General features: G+C 45.1%; 1 protein-coding gene across 1 annotated transcript; it reads right to left on the bottom strand.

Annotated features, from left to right (window-relative positions):
• Positions 1-15,852: 15,852 nt before the first annotated feature.
• Positions 15,853-22,290, bottom strand: LOC123182084 (two-component response regulator ARR14). The gene is made up of 8 exons (XM_044594546.1): positions 21,960-22,290; positions 21,663-21,821; positions 17,723-18,094; positions 17,477-17,553; positions 16,842-16,952; positions 16,571-16,742; positions 16,325-16,455; positions 15,853-16,233 (listed from the first exon to the last, which is right to left on the bottom strand). The coding sequence occupies exons 1-8, from the start codon at positions 22,219-22,221 to the stop codon at positions 16,177-16,179; spliced, it is 1,341 nt and encodes a 446-aa protein (XP_044450481.1). The 5' UTR covers positions 22,222-22,290; the 3' UTR covers positions 15,853-16,176.
• Between the last annotated feature and the right edge of the window lie 2,439 nt (positions 22,291-24,729).

The following is a 24,729-nucleotide window of genomic DNA, read 5'->3' as shown; positions in this document are numbered from 1 at the left end:
AACTATGTCAACACTCATGATAACCTTGCAGATATTTTCACGAAGCCCTTGGATGAAGCAAGATTTCGCGAGTTAAGGCATGAGCTAAATATCATTGATTCGAACAATGTTGCTTGAACCCTTGCACACCCCACCGTACTCAACGTGTTGTCTTGTTTAGATGTAGGCATGGACATAGGGGGAGTGTTGTTCTCTCAATGAACTCTCCCTCCCCCCATTATGCATAAATTGATCAAGTCTTTCACATTAGCCATGTTCGATGGTACTTGTGCTTCAAAGACGAGTTTTGGTCATGGACCCAAGGATAATTCTTCGCGGTGCCATACCAATTGACTCAAACATAGGTGGCTACGGCCACCACCCTCTCTTTGGAGAGGTGGTGTCTCGTGGTTGTTTTGTTTTGTCATTTGCCTTTCTGCCTTTGTGTGTAGCGTGGTCTTGTGGTGTCGTGTTGCCTCGGAGTGTTCGTGCAAAGACCTCGTTTTTCGTGTGCTTGAAACGTGCATCTTCTTGAGCCCACGGTACTACCGCGGCTTGCTACGGTACTACCGCTTTGAGAGGCACGGTACTACCGCGCCATAGCGTGGTACTACCATCAGGTGCGGTACTTCCGCCGAGTGGTACTACCGCGATGAGGCACGGTACTACCGCGCCGTCGAGGGAGCGTGGGGGTTATGACTCGGGCAGGGGAGTTCCAACTTCCCATACCCATTCACTCGTCTCTCTCCCCACGTCTCTCTCTCTCTCTCTCTCTCTCTCTCTCTCTCTCTCTCTCTCTCTATCTATCTCTCTTGCTCAAGAACGGCGGCGGAGGTCCTCGCGGGATCTCCGTCTCCGGCCAGTCTCCTCGGATTCCGACCGGTGGGATCGTTCCCCACCACTTCCTCTTGCCATGGACCAAGGTTTTTCCCCAAATCCCTCTTTTTCTTGATTGTTCTCTCGCTTCTAGGTTTTTGGGGAGATGCTTGTTGTTCTTGAGATTTTAGGCCAAATCTGTGCAAGAGTAGGATGTAGGAGAGTCGTGTTGCGTAGGAATCATACTTGATATTGTAGGGTTTCGTAGTAATTTCAAAAAAATTCCTATGCACATGCAAGATCATGGTGATGCATAGCAACGAGAGGGGAGAGTGTTGTCTACGTACCCACGCAGACCGACTGCGGAAGCGTTGACGCAACGTAGAGGAAGTAGTCGTACGTCTTCACGATCCAACCGATCAAGCACCGAAACTACGGCACCTCCGAGTTCGAGCACACGTTCAGCTCAATGACGATCCCCGGACTCCGATCCAGCAAAGTGTCAGGGAAGAGTTCCGTCAGCACGACGGTGTGGTGACGAACTTGATGCACTACAGCAGCAGGGCTTCGCCTAAACTCCGCTACAGTATTATCGAGGAATATGGTGGCAGGGGGCACCGCACACGGCTAAGGAATAGATCACGTGGATCAACTTGTGTGTTCTAGGGTGCCTCTACCTCAGTATATAAAGAACTAGAGGGGGGAGGCTGGCCGGCCAAGGTGTGGCGCGCCAGGAGAGTCCTACTCCCTCTGGGAGTAGGATTCCCCCCAATCCTAGTTGGAATAGGATTCACGGAGGGGGAAAAGAGAGAGAGGGGGCCGGCCACCTCTCCTAGTACTAATAGGACTAGGGGGAGGGGGGAGGCGCGCAGCCCATGTAGGGCTGCCTCTTATCTTTTCCACTAAGGCCCATCATGGCCCATTTAACTCCCGGGGGGTTCCGGTAACCTTCCCGGTACTCCGGTAAAATCCCGATTTCACCCGGAACACTTCCGATATCCAAACATAGGATTCCAATATATCAATCTTTACGTCTCGACCATTTCGAGACTCCTCGTCATGTCCGTGATCACATCCGGGACTCCGAACAACCTTTGGTACATCAAAATGTATAAACTCATAATATAACTGTCATCGTAACCTTAAGCGTGCGGACCCTATGGGTTCGAGAACAATGTAGACATGACCGAGACACGTCTCCGGTCAATAACCAATAGCGGGACCTGGATGCCCATATTGGCTCCTACATATTCTACAAAGATCTTTATCGGTCAGACCGCATAACAACATACGTTGTTCCCTTTGTCATCGGTATGTTACTTGCCCGAGATTCGATCGTCGGTATTCCTATACCTAGTTCAATCTCGTTACCGGCAAGTCTCTTTACTCGTTCCGTAATACATCATCCCGCAACTAACTCATTTAGTTGCAATGCTTGCAAGGCTTAAGTGATGTGCATTACCGAGAGGGCCCAGAGATACCTCTCCGACAATCGGAGTGACAAATCCTAATCTCGAAATACGCCAACCCAACATCTACCTTTGGAGACACCTGTAGAGCTCCTTTATAATCACCCATTTACGTTGTGATGTTTGGTAGCACACAAAGTGTTCCTCCGGTAAACGGGAGTTGCATAATCTCATAGTCATAGGAACATGTATAAGTCATGAAGAAAAGCAATAGCAACATACTAAACGATCGGGTGCTAAGCTAATGGAATGGGTCATGTCAATCAGATCATTCAACTAATGATGTGACCTCGTTAATCAAATAACAACACTTTGTTCATGGTTAGGAAACATAACCATCTTTGATTAACGAGCTAGTCAAGTAGAGGCATACTAGTGACACTCTGTTTGTCTATGTATTCACACATGTATTATGTTTCCGGTTAATACAATTCTAGCATGAATAATAAACATTTATCATGATTATAAGGAAATAAATAATAACTTTATTATTGCCTCTAGGGCATATTTCCTTCAGTCTCCCACTTGCACTAGAGTCAATAATCTAGATTACACAGTAATGATTCTAACACCCATGGAGCCTTGGTGCTGATCATGTTTTGCTCGTGGAAGAGGCTTAGTCAACGGGTCTGCAACATTCAGATCCGTATGTATCTTGCAAATCTCTATGTCTCCCACCTGGACTAGATCCCAGATGGAATTGAAGCGTCTCTTGATGTGCTTGGTTCTCTTGTGAAATCTAGATTCCTTTGCCAAGGCAATTGCACCAGTATTGTCACAAAAGATTTTCATTGGACCCGATGCACTAGGTATGACACCTAGATCGGATATGAACTCCTTCATCCAGACTCCTTCATTTGCCTCTTCCGAAGCAGCTATGTACTCCGCTTCACATGTAGATCCGCTACGATGCTTTGTTTAGAACTGCACCAACTGACAGCTCCACCGTTTAATGTAAACACGTATCCGGTTTGCGATTTAGAATCATCCGGATCAGTGTCAAAGCTTGCATCAACGTCACCTCCATATACGAGAAGCATATCCTTAGTCCTTTTCAGGTATTTCAGGATGTTCTTCACCGCTGTCCAGTGATCCACTCCTGGATTACTTTGGTACCTCCCTGCTAGACTTATAGCAAGGCACACATCAGGTCTGGTACACAGCATTGCATACATGATAGATCCTATTGCTGATGCATAGGGAACATCTTTCATATTCTCTCTATCTTCTGCAGTGGTCGGGCATTGAGTCTTACTCAATTTCACACCTTGTAACACAGGCAAGAATCCTTTCTTTGCTTGATCCATTTTGAACTTCTTCAAAATTTTGTCAAGGTATGTTGTTTGTGAAAGTCCAATTAAGCGTTTTGATCTATCTCTATAGATCTTAATGCCTAATATGTAAGCAGCTTCACCGAGGTCTTTCATTGAAAAACTCTTATTCAAGTATCCCTTTATGCTATCCAGAAATTCTATATCATTTCCAATCAGCAATATGTCATCTACATATAATATCAGAAATGCTACAGAGCTCCCACTCACTTTCTTGTAAATACAGGCTTCTCCGAAAGTCTGTATAAAACCAAATGCTTTGATCACACTATCAAAACGTTTATTCCAACTCCGAGAGGCTTGCACCAGTCCATAAATGGATCACTGGAGCTTGCACACTTTGTTAGCACCCTTTGGATCGACAAAACCTTCTGGTTGCATCATATACAACTCTTCTTCCAGAAATCTATTCAGGAATGCAGTTTTGACATCCATCTGCCAAATTTCATAATCATAAAATGTGGCAATTGCTAACATGATTCGGACAGACTTAAGCATCGCTACGGGTGAGAAAGTCTCATCATAGTCAATCCCTTGAACTTGTCGAAAACCTTTTGCGACAAGTCGAGCTTTGTAGACAGTAATATTACCATCAGCGTCAGTCTTCTTCTTGAAGATCCATTTATTCTCAATTGCTTGCCGATCATCGGGCAAGTCAACCAAAGTCCATACTTTGTTCTCATACATGGATCCCATCTCAGATTTCATGGCTTCAAGCCACTTTGCAGAATCTGGGCTCACCATCGCTTCTTCATAGTTCGTAGGTTCATCATGATCTAGTAGCATGATTTCCAGAACAGGATTACCGTACCACTCTGGCGCGGATCTTACTCTGGTTGATCTACGAGGTTCAGTAGTATCTTGATCTGAAGTTTCATGATCATCATCATTAGCTTCCTCACTTATTGGTGTAGGTGTCGCAGAAACAGTTTTCTGTGATGTACTACTTTCCAATAAAGGAGCAGGTACAGTTACCTCGTCAAGTTCTACTTTCCTCCCACTCACTTCTTTCAAGAGAAACTCCTTCTCTAGAAAGGATCCATTCTTAGCAACGAATGTCTTGACTTCGGATCTGTGATAGAAGGTGTACCCAACAGTCTCCTTTGGGTATCCTATGAAGACACATTTCTCCGATTTGGGTTCGAGCTTATCAGGTTGAAGCTTTTTCACATAAGCATCGCAGCCCCAAACTTTAAGAAACGACAACTTTGGTTTCTTGCCAAACCATAGTTCAAAAGGCGTCGTCTCAACGGATTTTGATGGTGCCCTATTTAACGTGAATGCGGCCGTCTCTAAAGCATAACCCCAAAATGATAGCGGTAAATCAGTAAGAGACATCATAGATCGCACCATACCTAGTAAAGTACGATTACGACGTTCGGACACACCATTACGCTGTGGTGTTCCGGGTGGCGTGAGTTGCGAAACTATTCCACAATTTTTCAAATGTACACCAAACTCGTAACTCAAATATTCTCCTCCACGATCAGATCGTAGAAACTTTATTTTCTTGTTACGATGATTTTCAACTTCACTCTGAAATTCTTTGAACTTTTCAAATGTTTTAGATTTATGTTTCATTAAGTAGATATACCCATATCTGCTTAAGTCATCTGTGAAGGTGAGAAAATAACGATATCCGCCACGAGCCTCAATATTCATCGGACCACATACATCGGTATGTATGATTTCCAACAAATCTGTTGCTCTCTCCATAGTACCGGAGAACGGTGTTTTAGTCATCTTGCCCATGAGGCACGGTTCGCAAGTACCAAGTGATTCATAATCAAGTGGTTCCAAAAGTCCATCAGTATGGAGTTTCTTCATGCGCTTTACACCGATATGACCTAAACGACAGTGCCACAAATAAGTTGCACTTTCATTATCAACTCTGTATCTTTTGGCTTCAACATTATGAATATGTGTATCACTACTATCGAGATTCATAAAAATAGACCACTCTTCAAAGGTGCATGACCATAAAAGATATTACTCATATAAATAGAACAACCATTATTCTCTGATTTAAATGAATAACCGTCTCGCATCAAACAAGATCCAGATATAATGTTCATGCTCAACGCTGGCACCAAATAACAATTATTTAGGTCTAATATTAATCCCGAAGGTAGATGTAGAGGTAGCGTGCCGACCGCGATCACATCGACTTTGGAACCGTTTCCCACGCGCATCGTCACCTCGTCCTTTGCCAGTGCCCGCTTATTCCGTAGTCCCTGTTTCGAGTTGCAAATATTAGCAACAGAACCAGTATCAAATACCCAGGTGCTACTGCGAGCTCTAGTAAGGTACACATCAATAACATGTATATCACATATACCTTTGTTCACCTTGCCATCCTTCTTATCCGCCAAATACTTGGGGCAGTTCCGCTTCCAGTGACCAGTCTGCTTGCAGTAGAAGCACTCAGTTTCAGGCTTAGGTCCAGACTTGGGTTTCTTCTCCTGAGCAGCAACTTGCTTGCTGTTCTTCTTGAAGTTCCCCTTCTTCTTCCCTTTGCCCTTTTTCTTGAAACTAGTGGTCTTGTTAACCATCAACACTTGATGCTCCTTCTTGATTTCTACCTCCGCAGCTTTCAGCATCGCGAAGAGCTCGGGAATAGTCTTGTTCATCCCTTGCATATTATAGTTCATCACGAAGCTCTTGTAGCTTGGTGGCAGTGATTGGAGAATTCTGTCAATGACGCAATCATCCGGAAGATTAACTCCCAATTGAATCAAGTGATTATTATACCCAGACATTTTGAGTATATGCTCACTGACAGAACTGTTCTCCTCCATCTTGCAGCTATAGAACTTATTGGAGACTTCATATCTCTCAATCCGGGCATTTGCTTGAAATATTAACTTCAACTCCTGGAACATCTCATATGCTCCATGACGTTCAAAACGTCGTTGAAGTCCCGATTCTAAGCCGTAAAGCATGGCACACTGAACTATCGAGTAGTCATCAGCTTTGCTCTGCCAGACGTTCATAACATCTGGTGTTGCTCCAGCAGCAGGCCTGGCACCCAGCGGTGCTTCCAGGACGTAATTCTTCTGGGCAGCAATGAGGATAATCCTCAAGTTACGGACCCAGTCCGTATAATTGCTACCATCATCTTTCAACTTTGCTTTCTCAAGGAACGCATTAAAATTCAACGGAACAACAACACGAGCCATCTATCTACAATCAACATAAACAAGCAAGATACTATCAGGTACTAAGTTCATGATAAGTTTAAGTTCAATTAATCAAATTACTTAAGAACTCCCACTTAGATAGACATCCCTCTAATCTTCTAAGTGATTACGTGATCCAAATCAACTAAACCATAACCGATCATCACGTGAGATGGAGTAGTTTTCAATGGTGAACATCGTTATGTTGATCATATCTACTATATGATTCACGCTCGACCTTTCGGTCTCCGTGTTCCGAGGCCATATCTGCATATGCTAGGCTCGTCAAGTTTAACCTGAGTATTCTGCGTGTGCAAAACTGGCTTGCACCCATTGTAGATGGACGTAGAGCTTATCACACCCGATCATCACGTGGTGTCTGGGCACGACGAACTTTGGCAACGGTGCATACTCAGGGAGAACACTTCTTGATAATTTAGTGAGAGATCATCTTATAATGCTACCGTCAATCAAAGCAAGATAAGATGCATAAAAAGATAAACATCACATGCAATCAATATAAGTGATATGATATGGCCATCATCATCTTGTGCTTGTGATCTCCATCTCCGAAGCATCGTCATGATCACCATCGTCACCGGCGCGACACCTTGATCTCCATCGTAGTATCGTTGTCGTCTCGCCAATCTTATGCTTCCACGACTATCACTACCGTTTAGTAATAAAGTAAAGCATTACATCGTGATTGCATTGCATACAATAAAGCGACAACCATATGGCTCCTGCCAGTTGCCGATAACTTGGTTACAAAACATGATCATCTCATACAATAAAATTCAGCATCATGCCTTGACCATATCACATCACAACATGCCCTGCAAAAACAAGTTAGACGTCCTCTACTTTGTTGTTGCAAGTTTTACGTGGCTGCTACGGGCTTAAGCAAGAACCAATCTCACCTATGCATCAAAACCACAACGATAGTTTGTCAAATAGACTCCGTTTTAACCTTCGCAAGGACCGGGCGTAGTCACACTTGGTTCAACTAAAGTTGGAGAGACAGTCGCCGCCAAGCCACCTGTGTGCAAAGCACGTCGGGGAAACCGGTCTCGCGTAAGCGTACGCGTAATGTTGGTCCGGGTTGTCTCGTCCAACAATACCGCCGAACCAAGTATGGCATGCTGGTAGGCAGTATGACTTATATCGCCCACAACTCACTTGTGTTCTACTCGTGCAAATAACATCAAACCATAAAACCTAGGCTCGGATGCCACTATAGGGTTTCGTAGTAATTTCAAAAATTTTCCTACGCACATGCAAGATCATGGTGATGCATAGCAACGAGAGGGGAGAGTGTTGTCTACGTACCCACGCAGACCGACTGCGGAAGCGTTGACGCAACATAGAGGAAGTAGTCATACGTCTTCACGATCCAACCAATCAAGCACTGAAACTACGACACCTCCGAGTTCGAGCACACGTTCAGCTCGATGACGATCCCCGGACTCCGATCCAGCAAAGTGTCGGGGAAGAGTTCTGTCAGCACGACGGCGTGGTGACGAACTTGATGCACTACAGCAGCAGGGCTTCGCCTAAACTCCGCTACATTATTATCGAGGAATATGGTGGCAGGGGGCACCGCACACGGCTAAGGAATAGATCACGTGGATCAACTTGTGTGTTCTAGGGTGCCTCTACCTCAGTATATAAAGGACTAGAGGGGGGAGGCTGGCCGGCCAAGGTGTGGCGCGCCAGGAGAGTCCTACTCCCTCTGGGAGTAGGATCCCCCCCCAATCCTAGTTGGAATAGGATTCGCGGAGGGGGGAAAAGAGAGAGAGGGGGCCGGCCACCTCTCCTAGTCCTAATAGGACTAGGGGGAGGGGGGAGGCGCGCAGCCCATGTAGGGCTGCCTCTTCTCTTTTCCACTAAGTCCCATCATGGCCCATTTAACTCCCGGGGGGTTCCGGTAACCTTCCCGGTACTCCGGTAAAATCCCGATTTCACCCGGAACACTTCCGATATCCAAACATAGGCTTCCAATATATCAATCTTTACGTCTCGACCATTTCGAGACTCCTCGTCATGTCCGTGATCACATCCGGGACTCCGAACAACCTTCGGTACATCAAAATGTATAAACTCATAATATAACTGTCATCGTAACCTTAAGCGTGCGGACCCTACGGGTTCGAGAACAATGTAGACATGACCGAGACACGTCTCCGGTCAATAACCAATAGCGGGACCTGGATGCCCATATTGGCTCCTACATATTCTACGAAGATCTTTATCGGTCAGACCGCATAACAACATACGTTGTTCCCTTTGTCATCGGTATGTTACTTGCCCAGATTCGATCGTCGGTATTCCTATACCTAGTTCAATCTCGTTACCGGCAAGTCTCTTTACTCGTTCCGTAATACATCATCCCGCAACTAACTCATTTAGTTGCAATGCTTGCAAGGCTTAAGTGATGTGCATTACCGAGAGGGCCCAGAGATACCTCTCCGACAATCGGAGTGACAAATCCTAATCTCGAAATACGCCAACCCAACATCTACCTTTGGAGACACCTGTAGAGCTCCTTTATAATCACCCATTTACGTTGTAACGTTTGGTAGCACACAAAGTGTTCCTCCGGTAAAGGGGAGTTGCATAATCTCATAGTCATAGGAACATGTATAAGTCATGAAGAAAAGCAATAGCAACATACTAAACGATCGAGTGCTAAGCTAATGGAATGGGTCATGTCAATCAGATCATTCAACTAATGATGTGACCTTGTTAATCAAATAACAACACTTTGTTCATGGTTAGGAAACATAACCATCTTTGATTAACGAGCTAGTCAAGTAGAGGCATACTAGTGACACTCTGTTTGTCTATGTATTCACACATGTATTATGTTTCCGGTTAATACAATTCTAGCATGAATAATAAACATTTATCATGATTATAAGGAAATAAATAATAACTTTATTATTGCCTCTAGGGCATATTTCCTCCAGTCTCCCACTTGCACTAGAGTCAATAATCTAGATTACACAGTAATGATTCTAACACCCATGGAGCCTTGGTGCTGATCATGTTTTGCTCGTGGAAGAGGCTTAGTCAACGGGTCTGCAACATTCAGATCCGTGCAACCAAAGCATCCTCCGCTTTCTCGCCACTTTGTTTCTGGCTGCTGCGTTGGCTCGCGGTAGTACTGCTCCCAAGTGAGCGGTAGTACCGTTGGCACTAGCGGTAGTACCGTGCTGCGGCGCGGTAGTACCGTAGGTGCCCACGGTAGTACCGCTCCCCTGGAGCTGCACTACCGTTTCTTACCAGGCTAGTACCCTCCTTCGCGGTAGTAGGGGCGGATGTAATTTTTTACGTCCGCGCCTACCGCGGTAGTACCGCTTTCGCTCCGCGATAGGACCGTGCTATGTTGTCAGACAGTACTACCGCCCCTTGGCAGTACTACTGTGTCGGGTTTTGCTTCTTCCGTTTCTTTGCGGAAGTAGGCGCGGTTGTATCCTTCCCCCTGGCTAGTGGATTCCTGTCGTGCGGTAGTACCGCATGGGGGGCGCGGTAGTACCGCGCCCGCGGAAGTACCACCCTCAGATCCTGTGTTTCTGATCTGACCTTGCTGTTGCTGGAGTTGCGGCAGTACCGCGGGCCTGCACGGTAGTACCGCATGTCCGTGCGATAGTACCGCTTGGTAGCAAGCGTAGTACCGCGAGGCTCTGCGGTAGTACCGCTGGCCTGGTGCGGTTGTACCGCTGGCCGCGGGCTGGTAGGTGGATAAAGGTTGGATCTTTGTCCCACAGTATATAAGGGGTTCTTTTCTTCCCCGTTGACTTATCTCTTCCAACCCTAAGCTTCATTGTTGCTCTTAGCTCCATTTTCGCCCGATCTCACTCCCTAGCCAATCAAACTTGTTGATTTGCTCGGGAGTGGTTGAGAAGGCCTCGATCCACACTTCCACCAAGAGAAATTTGATTCCCCACTAATCCCTTGCGGATCTTGTTACTATTGGGTGTTTGAGCATCCTAGACGGTTGAGGTCACCGCGGAGCCATAGTCCATTGTGGTGAAGCTTCGTGGTGTCGTTGAGAGCCTCCAATTGAGTTGTGGAGATTGCCCAACCTTGTTTGTAAAGGTTCGGTCGCCGTCTACAAGGGCACCAATAGTGGAATCACGGCATCTCGCATTGTGTGAGGGCGTGAGGAGAATACGGTGGCCCTAGTGGCTTCTTGGGGAGCATTGTGCCTCCACACCGCTTCAACGGAGACGTACTTCCTCTCAAAGGGAAGGAACTTGGGCAACACATCCTCGTCTCCACCGTCTCCACTCTTGGTTATCTCGTACCTTTACTTGCGCAAGCTTATTTGTATCATATCTCTTGCTTGCTTGTGTTCCTATCCTTGTTGCATCATATATGTTGCTCATCTAGTTGCATATCTAGACAACCTACTTTGATGCAAAGTTTAAATTGTTAAAGAAAAGCTAAAAATTGTTAGTTGCCTATTCAACCCCCCCCTCTAGTCAACCATATCGATCCTTTCAGGGTACTTGGTTGCGGACGATCCTGGGTGGACGGCGCCTTAGTATAAGGTGAGCGGGTGCGTGTGTGGTGGTTGCGGACGTCCTACAATGTCTGGATAGCGGCCAAAGAGGTAGAACGACGGCGTCGAGGAGGGCGCGGATACAAAGCAAGGGGATGCATGGGCATAGTGGAAGAGAATGAGACCAGGAGGAGAATTTAAGTGAGCCGAGGGTGTCGGATTCCTGCGTGGCTGTTGTCTAGACTCCGCAAAGCCCCGATTTGCTTCCAATTGCAGGAGTCTAGACGAGGGTGTCGGATTCCTGCGCGGGCCATCCTCGGGTTGTTTGCTCTCCCGTCTCCTGTAACAGACGAGGTTATCCAAGAGCCCACATAACACGGTTCTTTTATCTCCGCGTCTCTTCCTATTCTAATCGAGATGGAGAGCTCGACGTTCCGTCTCCACACCGCGGCGCGCCAGTGCACGCCCATGGTGCCTCCCTGGTGCCTCGCCTCGGCTTTGCTTGGCCCGCGACGCCATGCCCGGACGACACCTCCGCACCGCACGCCTGCAGCGCATCACCGGCACCCGCGGCGCCTCGCATTGGCTTCGCTCGACAGGGCACTTCCGACCGCTCCGCACGCATCGGCTTCGCCCGGCCACGGCTATCCTCCACACTTACCCGCGTCGTCGCAGTGCCACCAAGAAACTTGGCGATGCACGGTAACAAACCAAGAATTCAGGTCTGTACATGCTAAATGTTCTTTTTTGTCGTTTAATGTTCCCGCTCTGTACAAACTGAATTTCGTATTTCCTTGTGTGTTGTACTCCCTCTGTAACAAATGTAAGAGCATTTAGATTAAAGCTCTTACATTTGTTTACAGAGGGAGTACTACAGAAGCGAGCCCGCCTCTTGGTTCGAGAAGATCTGAGGCGACGCTCGCTGACTGACGAGTGACCACATAGCCCAAGAGATGAATGACCTGAATCTCATAAGTTGCTGGCACATCCCAAAGCGTCCAGGCTGTGACTAGCATGACTTCCGGCTGAGATCGTAGCTCTGTGTTTTTTTCACTTCGTGTCAGTCCTTTTCTGTTGCTTTCTACCTTGGTCGGCAAATAACCATGTGCTGTACTGGCAGCTAATTTTTATCATGCAGAGGGTCGCAGGTGTCAAGCTATGCACGGGGCAAACGGTGGAGTTGATTCCTTGGTGATGAACTCCTCCGTTGGCGGCAATGTTCCCGTCAGAAAGGTAAATGGGATTCAATGATGCATGATTCGCTTCCTGATTCCTTTACATTATCGAATCTAAAGGTCAATGTTATTATCGAATCTGAAGGTCGCTTGACCTTGAATCAGTTCACATATTCGGATTGAGGTATATGTTCTGCTACAGTTAAAGCAATGCACATTTTCCATTTCAAAATGTGCATTGGTTTTTTCCCAAAGAAGTTTTGCTCTTTACTTCCAGGAGCAGTCCATTGATTGATCTCTTCATGTCTATTATCTAACCGCCTGCTACTTTTGTGTCGTTTAGCAATTGAAGAGTGCAGAATGCGTGAAGCAGAAGCTTAATTAAGTTCATGAACGGTATCCCAGATGACCCCTTTCACGGTCAGAGCCCTTGCAACATAACCTATGATTTCACATAGTTGGAGAGCATGAATGCATAAGCGGAGCAGTACCCATGGTAACATGTCAAAGTTCAAGCTAAGACTGGAAATCTCAAAAAAGAGATTCAAGATGTAACTGTTGTGATTTTCATCATAATTCTAGCAGACGGACCCCTGTTGCATATTTGTTTCTATCAAGCCCATAGTTGGCATGGACACACCTAAACTGAAATTTAACTCTAGGCCATTTATGCTAAATGAAACATATCACCTTAGGTTTGAAAGATAACTTTATTGGATGTTCATGTGACAATTTTTGTCTCATTACTCATGAGATACTTAGTTACTCATAACTACCTTATATCCTTCATGATTATGGGTTGTGCAGTCTAGGCTCCAACAGAAAAAGTTCCGCAATAGACTGCATGCTCAGGCATGCATACAGTTTGCTTACATGTGATCACTTACCAAATTTATGGTAATGACAAATGGAACTCACAAAATTATACCATATTTTTATCGGTTTGCCTAAATTAGTGTGTTTTTTCATGTATATTACGCAGGGAGCTCTATTCCACAATGCTCTTCGCTGCTGGTGGCTTCCCATGAAAAATCCGGCACTTAACTGAAAGTATGTCAAGAGAGTACCTTTTATGTGATTATTGATTAGTTGCTTGGATGTGATTATCATTTTAACTACATCGATAATTTGGATATCGGTGCTTATCTATGTGCGAGTTCTCATGCACAAAAGGACTTGGTATTTGTGTTAGTAGAAAAAAAGGGAAAATAAATTGGTACTCTTTTTTCCAAATGACCTTGATTGATTTTCTTCTTGTTGTGATATTGGAGCTCCATCACTCTAAGAGACTACAATGACCATATTCATTTTTTTGTTTTTGTTATTTGTTGAGGTCACTATGTAGATGTGAAGAATGATTTATCCATAAGATTAGTTATGTCAAATAACTACATTTAATAGAAAACCTGATCACATATATAGTTCACATTCTATTATGTTCATAATTATACTCCAAGTACTATGTTCGTTACAATTCTTTTAATTTTAGATAATATGTCTACTATGCAAACAAACTTATTTATCATGTGCGTAGGACTAAGAGTTCCCGCAAAAATGTGTAGGGTATCATCTAGTTGCATAGAAAAGCCAAACACATAAGAGGCCTTGCTTACTCAAAATTAAGAAAAAAAAACTCTCCACCAATTAGCCTTGGAGAAAATCGGTCCTTCACGTGTTTCTGGACAAAATGTTTTAGTAGCCATTGGAGCAGAGAAAGTCTCCATCCCAACTCTTGGCCTATTTATTCTGCAGAACAACACACCATTGATTTTTTTAAATATCATTAGAATGTTTGAAATAGCAAGATCTTTTGAATTAAGTTGACGCTATAATATGTTACCAAAATCTCGGTGAATTTTTGTGCAAGCTATCATTATTTGAATTTTCAGGACACCAAGTGCTATTTGTGTAGATTCTCTAATGTACATATCTCTCGATGCTATATCGGGCAACACACATTATGTGTGACAAAAATAAATAGAAATATGTTATACAGTGTATATATCAAATGGTTGTGTATATATCATGTAGAAATGGACTATTGATCTTGTCCATACCCTTAAATATTTGCATGAGCCGTTGTGCTGCTCTTTTATATACCGCATCAGTGGCGGAGCTTGAAAGAAATCTCTGGAGGGGCGAAGCTGTAAAAATACTCAAACACAAAATCTGAAGGATGTGGTTCGTGTTGCTCAAATTCAAGCAACAACAGAGGAGGTTGAACACAGTCTGTTGGCTGAACAAGCATTGCTTCAGTTGTTGTTAGTTCATCAGCTGAATCACCTCTCTTTCTTTTGAAAAATGCATCAATAGTTTTCCCCTTAAGCATCACTGCTTCCTTCTCACTATAAAGGACATTTTCTATTCAGTACAAAATGCAATTGAATAAATCCATGATGAGATGCCCTAATTAGAATTTTCCTCAACTAAGGTGAAATAAAATTCAGAATCAAAATAATTGAACTTTCTACAATTTCCATAGGGGAGAGATAGACACAGATCCAGCGAGCAGTGTTGACAGGGTCCAAATAACTTTGACAGAGCACTACTGACAGAGTTAGCTACAGTGTTGGTCAGCTAGCTAGCTTGCTAGGACACCCAGACGGGAGAGATTGACTAGCAGACTAGGCAACGTACATGAGCAAAAGCAAGATCCAGCGAGAGCAACTGCTCATCGGCCGACATGGTTTCCTGATGTTGTCCGCAGCAGAGGCCGGAGTGGAAAAGTGGATGGAACAGCGGCCCCCCGACGCGGCCACGCCGGCAAGCCACAGCGGCCGGTCCGCCGGACGCCGGTGCCCCTCCCCCACGCTCAGGCGTCCGTGGTTGCAAGCGGCAGGTGAAAGGGGAAATCGATTTGGTCGCAGGCGTCCGCCGCAGGTGGCTGGATTCGTTCGTCTCTAGGCAACGAAGACTAGTACTAGTTGATAGATGGGCCTGTGGGCTGTAGGTAATATATAGGGGTAGTAAAAAAAATTCATTTTCGCTGGGGGGGCGATGGCCCAGGTTCGCCCCCACGTAGCTCCGCCGTTGTACCGCATGCCACACAATGCAAGAGAAAATGGCGCAACAATCAAATCCTCCAGATCTGAGCTAATTCGCAGCTAGTGTTCAGGTAATGATTTCTCATGATATTAGAGGAAGAAAACATAGTAGTGTCAACTGACGCAAATTGCAAAATCATAGTTACATTTGAGACTATAATTAAGAAAATTCTAGAGCTCGATATTTCTGGGGTTATCTACAATAGCCATGCAAGTAAAAAAGACTAGGCTTATATATATATATATATATATATATATATATATATATATATATATATATATATATATATAAAGGATAATGACACTTGGCATACATCTAACAGAGTTGTATACATAATAAGGAATGCTAATCTAACTAAGAAAAACCAACATATTCTCATACAGAGAGGACCAAAGGGCTCCGAAATGGCATTATTCAATTTCAGAAAAGTGTGTGTGTGTGGGCACACACACACACACACACACACACACACACACACACACACACATGAGTTTATTGGAGTATGTGGTCCATGCAATGATATTTCACAAAATCCGATCACACAACCATGACCTTAGGTAGAAATGCCATACACATAAGCACTATCCGCCTTAACACGCTATATGTATTCAAAAATTAAGATAGACTCTCCACTGATTAGCCCTGGAAGCCGGTCCTTTGTGTGCACAAAATGTTTTAGTCACCATTGTAGAAGAGATACTTTACATCCCATGAAGGCTTAGGATCTTTATCCTGTAGAACAACACAACATTGGAAAAAGATGTTATTAGAATGTTTCAAATAGCAAAATCTATTGAAATAACTCAGTACTACTATTTCTTACCAAAATCGTGCTAATATCTAAATTATCAGGACACCACGTGCTATTTTGTTTAGATTTATTATCTCTAGTGTACATATCTTTCGACTCTAGATCCTCCGAGAACACACATTCTGTTTGACAAAAAGTGGAATCTGTAAAAAAGGGAAAATATGTTAAGCATCATAACATTTATTAAGAAAATTAACATGAACAATGAAATGGTTTTGTGCATATCATGCAGACATGTACTATTAATCTTATTCATACCCTTAAATGATTGCATGTACATCGCCGGATGACTGTCCTGCATGTCACTAACTGGGGGAGGTTTGACCATTGGCTGAACATTCATATTATGGTTCATGCAAACAACTCCTTGTGTTATAGAAGTCTCTGAAAAGTTTGAACTAGACAAAGGTTGCATCATTGTAGGAGAAGCCTGCACACACATGTTATTCGCATGCCGAGAATGTGAGATTATGACAATGTTGGAGTGAGTAAATGATAATGGTCTCCGAATATATTTGTAGTAGTGTACCTGTTGCTGAGACAAGTTAGGAGATGACAATGATGCTTGGGGAGGTGTCAATTTCTGATGCTTTGTTTTAGGATTGCCCCTACGAAGAGGATCGATGTTCATCCTATGTTTCTGTAATTTTAATTCATGAAATAATGTTTATTGGACAATAATGACAGAAAGGATATAGTCTTGGTAAAAAAAAGTGTATGCAAAAACTAAATAAGAGAGGAGTATGGTTAGTTTTTCGGTACATGATTTTCCACACTAACACATGCTGATGCTCTCACTATAGCGACTTTGTTTAAAGCAGCGTTTGAAAATCACCACAAAAAAACTGAAAATAATCTTACTTGAATCCACTAGATATCAGTTTCAGGATAAAATGACTACATTTGTAATTTGCACCAAAAACAAGGAGAGAGGCTAAGAAGACATCTTTATATCCCTTTCATAGAGCAAACAAATGAACCATTTTGCATGAATTTTACCCAGCCACATAAAAAAACTCAATTATTCTTATCCACATTTTCTAGTTGGTTTATGTGAGCCTGATGCACATTTCACTTATCGCAATTATACTTTCTATAAAAAGAGAAAGAAGAGATGACTATATCATCATCTTTGAATATGTAGAAAAGGTATAGTCCAATTACCTGAAGGTGGCTGGCAATGTTCTCTCTAGTAAGTGTAGAGTCATTCATCAGCTTAAGTATTTTCTTTGGCACGGCATCTAAGCAAACATTTAAAAGAAAACAAGTTACCTTATAAACACTAAACAGAGTTACCAACACCAGATGAAAAATTAACTCCATATATGTATGATTGGTTGATAGGCTAGCCCATTAATAATTAGCTATAAATTAAGAAGACAATCATATAGCAATGATTAACCACATTACCTCCAGGGAGGAGTTTGTCATGCGCTTCCACAAACTTCTTGTGTAATTCGTCAGTCCAAACGACTCGGGCCTTCTTTGGCTTCTCAGCCGGATTTTGCTGCTCGTTCTTGACACTCCCTCCATCCAGCTCCTGCTGACTGTTTGAATCGCTTACTTGTGTCATTCTAACCCTCCTCCTTGTCGCCCTCCTTCCCGAGATTAATAAGGTTGTTGTTGTGGGCATTGTCATCACCGATGTGTTGTTGCATGAACTGTTCAGTGTGGCCTCCAGGGACTCAAATCCATTGGATGCTTTATTGTAGATGCCCTCCCTAATTCTATTGAGATCCTCCATCACTATGGGTCCATAGCGGACGCCAGTTTTCGACATAGCTACATGACGTGAAACGAAAAATGTCAGCATAAATAAAGTATAATGAAGAACAGACCATTTGTTACCTGAACTACAATGATATTGATATCAATTTTGAGGCAAGCTTACATTCCCACATGCATAAATAGATGGTGTTTTATACATGCATGTAAGTTTGATGACTAGTTCCCATAAACTTCTAATATTATGAAATTATTTCTCATGACAAATCTAGTACAGTATGGTGACCCAACAAATCTGAATACAGTTTTCATATGCCAAAAGTCAAAGCTAGTTATATAATTTTGACTAGACGTTTTCTAGAAACACCATCTATCTATGAATGGATAGCAAAGACAATAACCAGTCATCTAGTGATAGTATTGTCACCGACCAGTCTGAATACATTTTCGTATGTTAATAGTCAAAGTTAGTTATATAAGTTGGACTACACGTCTTCTAGAACACCCCATCTCTACCACCTTTCTGAATTAAAATTATATAGCCTTAATCTAAGTAAATGATATTGATGCATGCTATGCCATATGAAATACTCTATTGGAACGAGGCACGCGTTAATTAAACTAATGCAAATTAACCAAAAGGGCATCTAGAAAGTGGGTCGTAAGTAAATTTATCTAGCTATTTCTAGGCCCCATGTTACCGAGTGTTTTTCGTGCGGTACTCATCAAGGACCCTCTTTGCTGACTGCCGCCTGCGGAATGGAACTCGGAATTCGGAAAAGACCGAAACACTCGATGTACATGGTTTTTTTCCCGTAGTATATATGTAGCGTAGTGACTTCATCGGAAGTTGGAACTCTAGTAATGTTTTGTTAATGCCAAAGCAGTGCAGCTAGTGGTATGTCAATGGTTTCAAATGAAAAGAAAAAGCTCCCAAACATCAGTAAGTATTTCCCCTCAAACCATCACTAGCCATGTTGGCCGGGAATGGCTAGAAATCAATCAGCTGAAATTTTCATTTGTGGACAGTCGATTTCTCAATCGTTGGATGCGAAATCGAAGGCCCATGATGCTTCTTCAACCTCCATCTCCCCTTGAGGCGCCAGCCACCACCGTTCGAACCACCGCCGCCCCGCCCGCGGCCGGCGGCGCTCCTGCGCCACCTTGCCGCCCCGTCCTCCCCGAAACCACTTCCCACCGGCCCGGCCGTCCCTCTAGACCCGCCACGCTGAGCTTTTTCTCTGGTGAACCCCACGCCATCGCCCCAACACGGTCCCCATCCCGAATCCTAAAACAAATACCGGGGTAGCCTCTCCGGCGAACCCCCTCCACTGCAGCTGGTTCTTCCTCCCCCTTCCTTTGAAAATCGACTGACCCCAAGTCGGATCAGTCGACTGAAGTGTAGGTAAACTGATGTTGGCCACATGCAGGACTTGTACGTCTGCTCGACGAGTACTTTCCGTCAAGACGATCACGTACGGAGCACCCGCTAGCTAACACAAGCTGGACAATTGGTTCTGACTAGACGCGCAAGTATACGGCCACGCGATCGATCCGTACTCCGGTCCGGTGTAAGGTACGTACCATGGAAGCAGGCAGGCTACTAGGCGGATTGATTTTTGCCTACGTGAAGCTAGCCCATGCACGTACGAAGTCGCCGGCTCGATCGATTCAATCTCAGTTAGCACAACACGTGAACACGAGGCGCCTGAGATTTGTTATTATTGCTTTTATCCTGTACAAATATTGCAGGGATACATATAGGTATATATAACAGCCAGTCGTGGCTAGCAAAACTAGTCCTATACCCATTCGGTGACGTGTTCCTGTCCAAACCGGACTAGGACTCGTGGTTAATTACAACAAGCTTTCCACACCCCTTACATCAATCTTTTTTGTTTTTTTTTGCAAGTACTCCTTAAATCATTGGCTCGCTTAACTGGCAGCTAAGTTATGCCACATAAGCCCGTTTGACCTATAGAATAGAACTACTCCTGTATATATACGACTTTAAAGAAGAATCTGGTGGCAACATAGCTCGAAATCGTCTACTTGCTTAACTCAAATCAATTAACCTCAAAACCGCTATCTCTCCATGGCTAGATGAAACGCAACATGGCAGACTTAACTAAGCACAAGATCGGACTACCATATGCATCGATTAACGCACATATCTTGTTATTATTAGTCTTAACTAGGCTGAAACAAGCATGATTATCTTTTTAATTATAGTGCAAGCACTTGGGTTAATGTTTTTTTTCCAACGGGGCTCCCCCCCTTTCCATCAATAATTTCTTCTCAAAATCTAAAAAGTGGCCGCGCGCTAACTGGAGAGAACGAGCGGCCGGGCATTTTTACCATGGATGAGTTGTATTTTTGTCTGTTAGTGCATGTCGTTATCAGTATTTAATGTGTTCACACTGGTTAGTCCAATTTGAAAGAAACAGCTTCACGTACAATTATTTTGGTTTTCCGAATTTTTAAAAAGCCATATCTTTCAAACCGCGCGTCGGAATTCAGATCCGTCTTCACTGTTGAATTCTTTGCGACGAGATCTTTGAAACTAGATCCCCCATGAGTATGTTTCGACGAAATTTTTTTGATGCCAATTTTGACGCTATATTGTGCAATTTCAGTACTGCTTTGTGCAAGTTTAGTACTGCATGGTGCAATTTTTTTCAAACCTATTTTTTTGGAGCTGCATCCACGGTAGTTGTAGTTGCACACATAGTAGTCCTAGTTGGCCCATGCATGGCCACAGAGTTGCACAATCTAGTCCGCATAGTCGCATATGAATTGTCATAGCTTGTAATGTAGTCTAGTTGCACACACATTGATGTTTAGTTGGCTTGTAACGTAGTCTAGTTGCACACACATTGATGTTTAGTTGACAGGAATACTAGTTGCACACACATATGCTTAATTGGCTTGTAATATAGTCTAGTTGCACACACACTGATGTTTAGTTGGCAGGACACTAGTTGCACACGAATTGATATTTAGTTGACAGGACTAGTTACACACACATATACTCAGTTGGTGCGGCAATCTATTTTAGTTGCACAATGCAGTACTTTAGTTGCACCATATAACACCAAAGTTGGCATCAAAAAAAAATTCGTCGAAACATACCCATGCGGGATCTAGTTTCGAAGATCTCGTCACAAAGATGAAAACGGATCTGAATTCCAACGTGTGGTTTAAAAGATATGACTTTTTAAAGATTTAAGAGGCAAAAATAAATGTGTTTCACAGACTAGTCTGTACGCATTTGCTATACGCATTTAATGCTAACAAAAACATCCACTAACTAATAAAAAAACACACACTAGGTAATTACTATTTGTAGATTATTAGGGACCAAAACTTACAATTTTAGGCCGGCCGCTCGCAAAGTGCAGCGAGCAGCCGGCCGCTCGCTAGACCGGTCCTAATTTCTTAACGTTCGGAAATTGAAAGAAGAATGAATCTGGCAGCATCCTTCTAAGTTTTCCACTACGTACTTAAGCTCAAACCGGTGCTGGTAACGTTGTCAAAACCTCAAAACTGCCATCTCTCCATCGCTAGATAAAACGGAACATGCACGGTAAACTTAACTAAGTAGAAGTAGATCCAATATAATTACCGTATGTATCGATGTGCATCTCGCCGATGGCACAGTCCAAGAGCTCGAAGGCCGGCGCCGGGCTGTAGCGCAGAGAGTACACGTCGACCAGCACGGCCTTGAACTTGTGCCCCCCGCGAAGCTCCGCCATGGCCGCCGCTGGATCAGTGCAAGCCGTCACTGCAAGCAAGCAAGCAAAGATCATGCATGGATGTACCATCTTCACAACCATGGATCATGCTCGTACATATATAGCAACAGTGGAGAACGCTATCGAAGCAAGCACGAACGAAGCAGTACGTAGCAAGCAACGTATACCTTCATTGTAGCCTAGCTGGCGTAGTTTGGCGGTCATGAAGCTAATCCTGACGGCGAGCATCGAGAAGGCGAGCGCGCGGCGGCGAGGGGGAGGAGCGGGGAGGGAGGCGCCGGGGAGATCCATGATGGACGGCGCGTGCAGGGCGGCGCCTTTGCTAGGGCTCGCGGCGACGCGCGCATGAAGAAGGTAGATGGCTTGTTCGTTAGTTGGTACTTCCTCTGGCAGAATTTTACGGGCGTGCCAGCTGCTGTCCCGCTTCATTCGGCCCGCGGCCCACCGATGCGATGCGATGTGATGCGGCGCCCTGGGGCAGCACTCGCGCGAATGATGCGTCCGGTTGTAAAAGGGGCAGCACTCGCGCGACAGTTGAAGTCTCTTTTTTTCAGGGCCCATTCTACTCCGGCTACTTCTCTTTTAAATTTTGATTAGTTTATCTGGTTTTTCCTTTTAATTTGAGCTTATCTGGAGGTTGGGCTGGATGGCAGCGAGACCTTGTGTTTACTCTGCACCTTCAACATTGTTTTTGCAGGGCTCCAAAACTCACATGGGTGCTTCAACATTGTTTTTGCAGGGCTCCAAAACTCACATAGGTGCAACGACGCGCCTCGGTCAAGCAGGACATTTTCATGTGTAATTTTGTTGTTAATTTGGTCAGATGCTCAGCTTTGCCAAACTTTTTTTCAATCCGCCGACACGGATGCGGGAGGACAACCTGTCCGTCGCTGGTGGACGTGAAGTCCATGATGAAAATGGTGGCGCTGGCGCTATCTTCGTCCCAGCGGGCCGGCTGATGGTTCATCGGCGGGGCGTAGGAGGCACAGCTGGCGTTGTTCTCCTCCGCAATCACCTGCAGTTGCGCCTCCGTAGCAGCTCCTTCCCGGCGAGCGGCGGCTTCAGCACGAATGGTGTCGTAGATGGCACACTGCTCTGCAACGAAGTTGGGGTTCGCCGCGGCCATGGCCGCGACTGCCTCCTCGCTCGCGCGCTCACCGTACATCTGTCCCTCCGCCAGCCGGTGTTGCTCCAGAAGGAACATGTTGCACAGCTGTTCCACTTGCGCCTGCTAGAACGCTGACAAAGGTGCCCGCATAGGCTGCACCTCCACCATGGCGGCGTTGAAGTGCGTCTGCGTCTGCTTCATGGTGAAGACGACGTGCACAGGAGGCGCGGGAGCCAGGGCGGAGTTGTTGGAGTCCGTTTCCATGATGGTGTCGTCCTCGTCATTGAAGACCTTAGGCGAGCTGGCCGGCAAGCCGGCCTCGATCCACCTGGCACGGCGGCTACGCCAGGCGGCGGCAAGGCCGGAAACCACGTGCTTCATTTCCGGCGACAGACTGTCTCGCAGTGCTTTCAGACTGGCGGTCATGGCGGATGTGGAGGAAATGAGGAGGATGTGGAGCGAATGTGTTGTGCTGTGGAGATAGCCCGGAGTGGCTGCCCTTAAATAACGGATTCCAGTGAGGCCAAGCATCAACGCAAGACGCCAGAGTGGGTTTCTCGGCCGGCGAGCCTGCTTAATGGCGACTTATGGACGAATGGGGCATTGAACGGGCATGGTAGATATGCGTCCCGTTCCATCGAGTCACCCGTCTCTGGCATTGAACAGGCGCGGATATCGGCGACGTGTCACGGGCGGCGCCCTCAGCCGGCGCGCCGCTTCAATGCCGGAGGCAATGAGAGGTCATGTCCGCCTTGAGCCGTCTTCAATGTTGAGCGGTGTAACACCCTCGATGCGACTATATCTCCCACGTGTCGAGGCACGACTTAGATGCATAATCGCATTGAAGGCATATGTCGCAAGTTAGGCAATCTTCACAACATCCCATGTAATATGAATAATAAAGGGGAGATAACATAGTTGGCTTACACTCGCCACGTCAATCAAGTACATAAATAACATTACATCATCCAAACACTCATGGCCCGACTACGGTGCCAAAATAAAAGAGAACCCAACATGCGACAACGGTCCCGTTCACCCCCAACTGGGCACCACTACTGATCATCGGGAAAGGAAACATAGTAACGTTGAGAGTCTTCGTCGAACTCCCACTTGAGCTCAAACGCGTCTCCTGGAGCGGAATCATTAGGCCCTGCATCTGGTGTAATAGTAATCTATGAGCCACAGGGACTCAGCAATCTCGCACCCTCGCGATCAAGACTATTTAAGCTTATAGGTAAGGCAAGGGAAATATATGTGGAGCTGCAGCAAGCGACTAGCAAAATATGGTGGCTAACTTATACACAAAAGAGAGCGAGAAGAGGAGGCAAAGCGCGAGCGAGAAACTAGAGAACCACCTACGCAAACATTACTCCAACACCGTGTCCATTTCCCGGACTCCGCCGAGAAGAGACCATCACGGTAACGCACTCAGTTGATTCATTTTAATTAATTAAGGTTAAAGTTATCTACAACCGGACATTAACAAATTCCCATCTGCCCATAACCGCGGGCACGACTTTCGAAAGTTCAAATCCCTGCAGGGGAGTCCCAACTTAGCCCATGACAAGCTCTCACGGTCAACGAAGGAATAGACCTCCTCCCAAGACGTTCCGATCAGACTCGGTATTTCAAGACACTTCGACAAGTTAAAACAAGACCAGCAACACCGCCCGAATGTGCCGACAAATCCCGATAGGAGTTGCACATATCTCTTTCTCAGGGCACACTCAGATGAGCAAGACGTCGGGTAGGCCAGCCCAGAGCTGCCCCTGGTAGCCCCGGACATCGCTCGGTGGGACCAACACTCAGAGGAGCACTGGCCGGGG

This window comes from Triticum aestivum, chromosome 1A, assembly GCF_018294505.1.
Source record: "Triticum aestivum cultivar Chinese Spring chromosome 1A, IWGSC CS RefSeq v2.1, whole genome shotgun sequence".
Classification (NCBI taxonomy): Eukaryota; Viridiplantae; Streptophyta; class Magnoliopsida; order Poales; family Poaceae; genus Triticum; species Triticum aestivum.
Note: the sequence above shows the minus strand (reverse complement) of the source record. Positions and strands in the feature narration are given on the sequence as shown.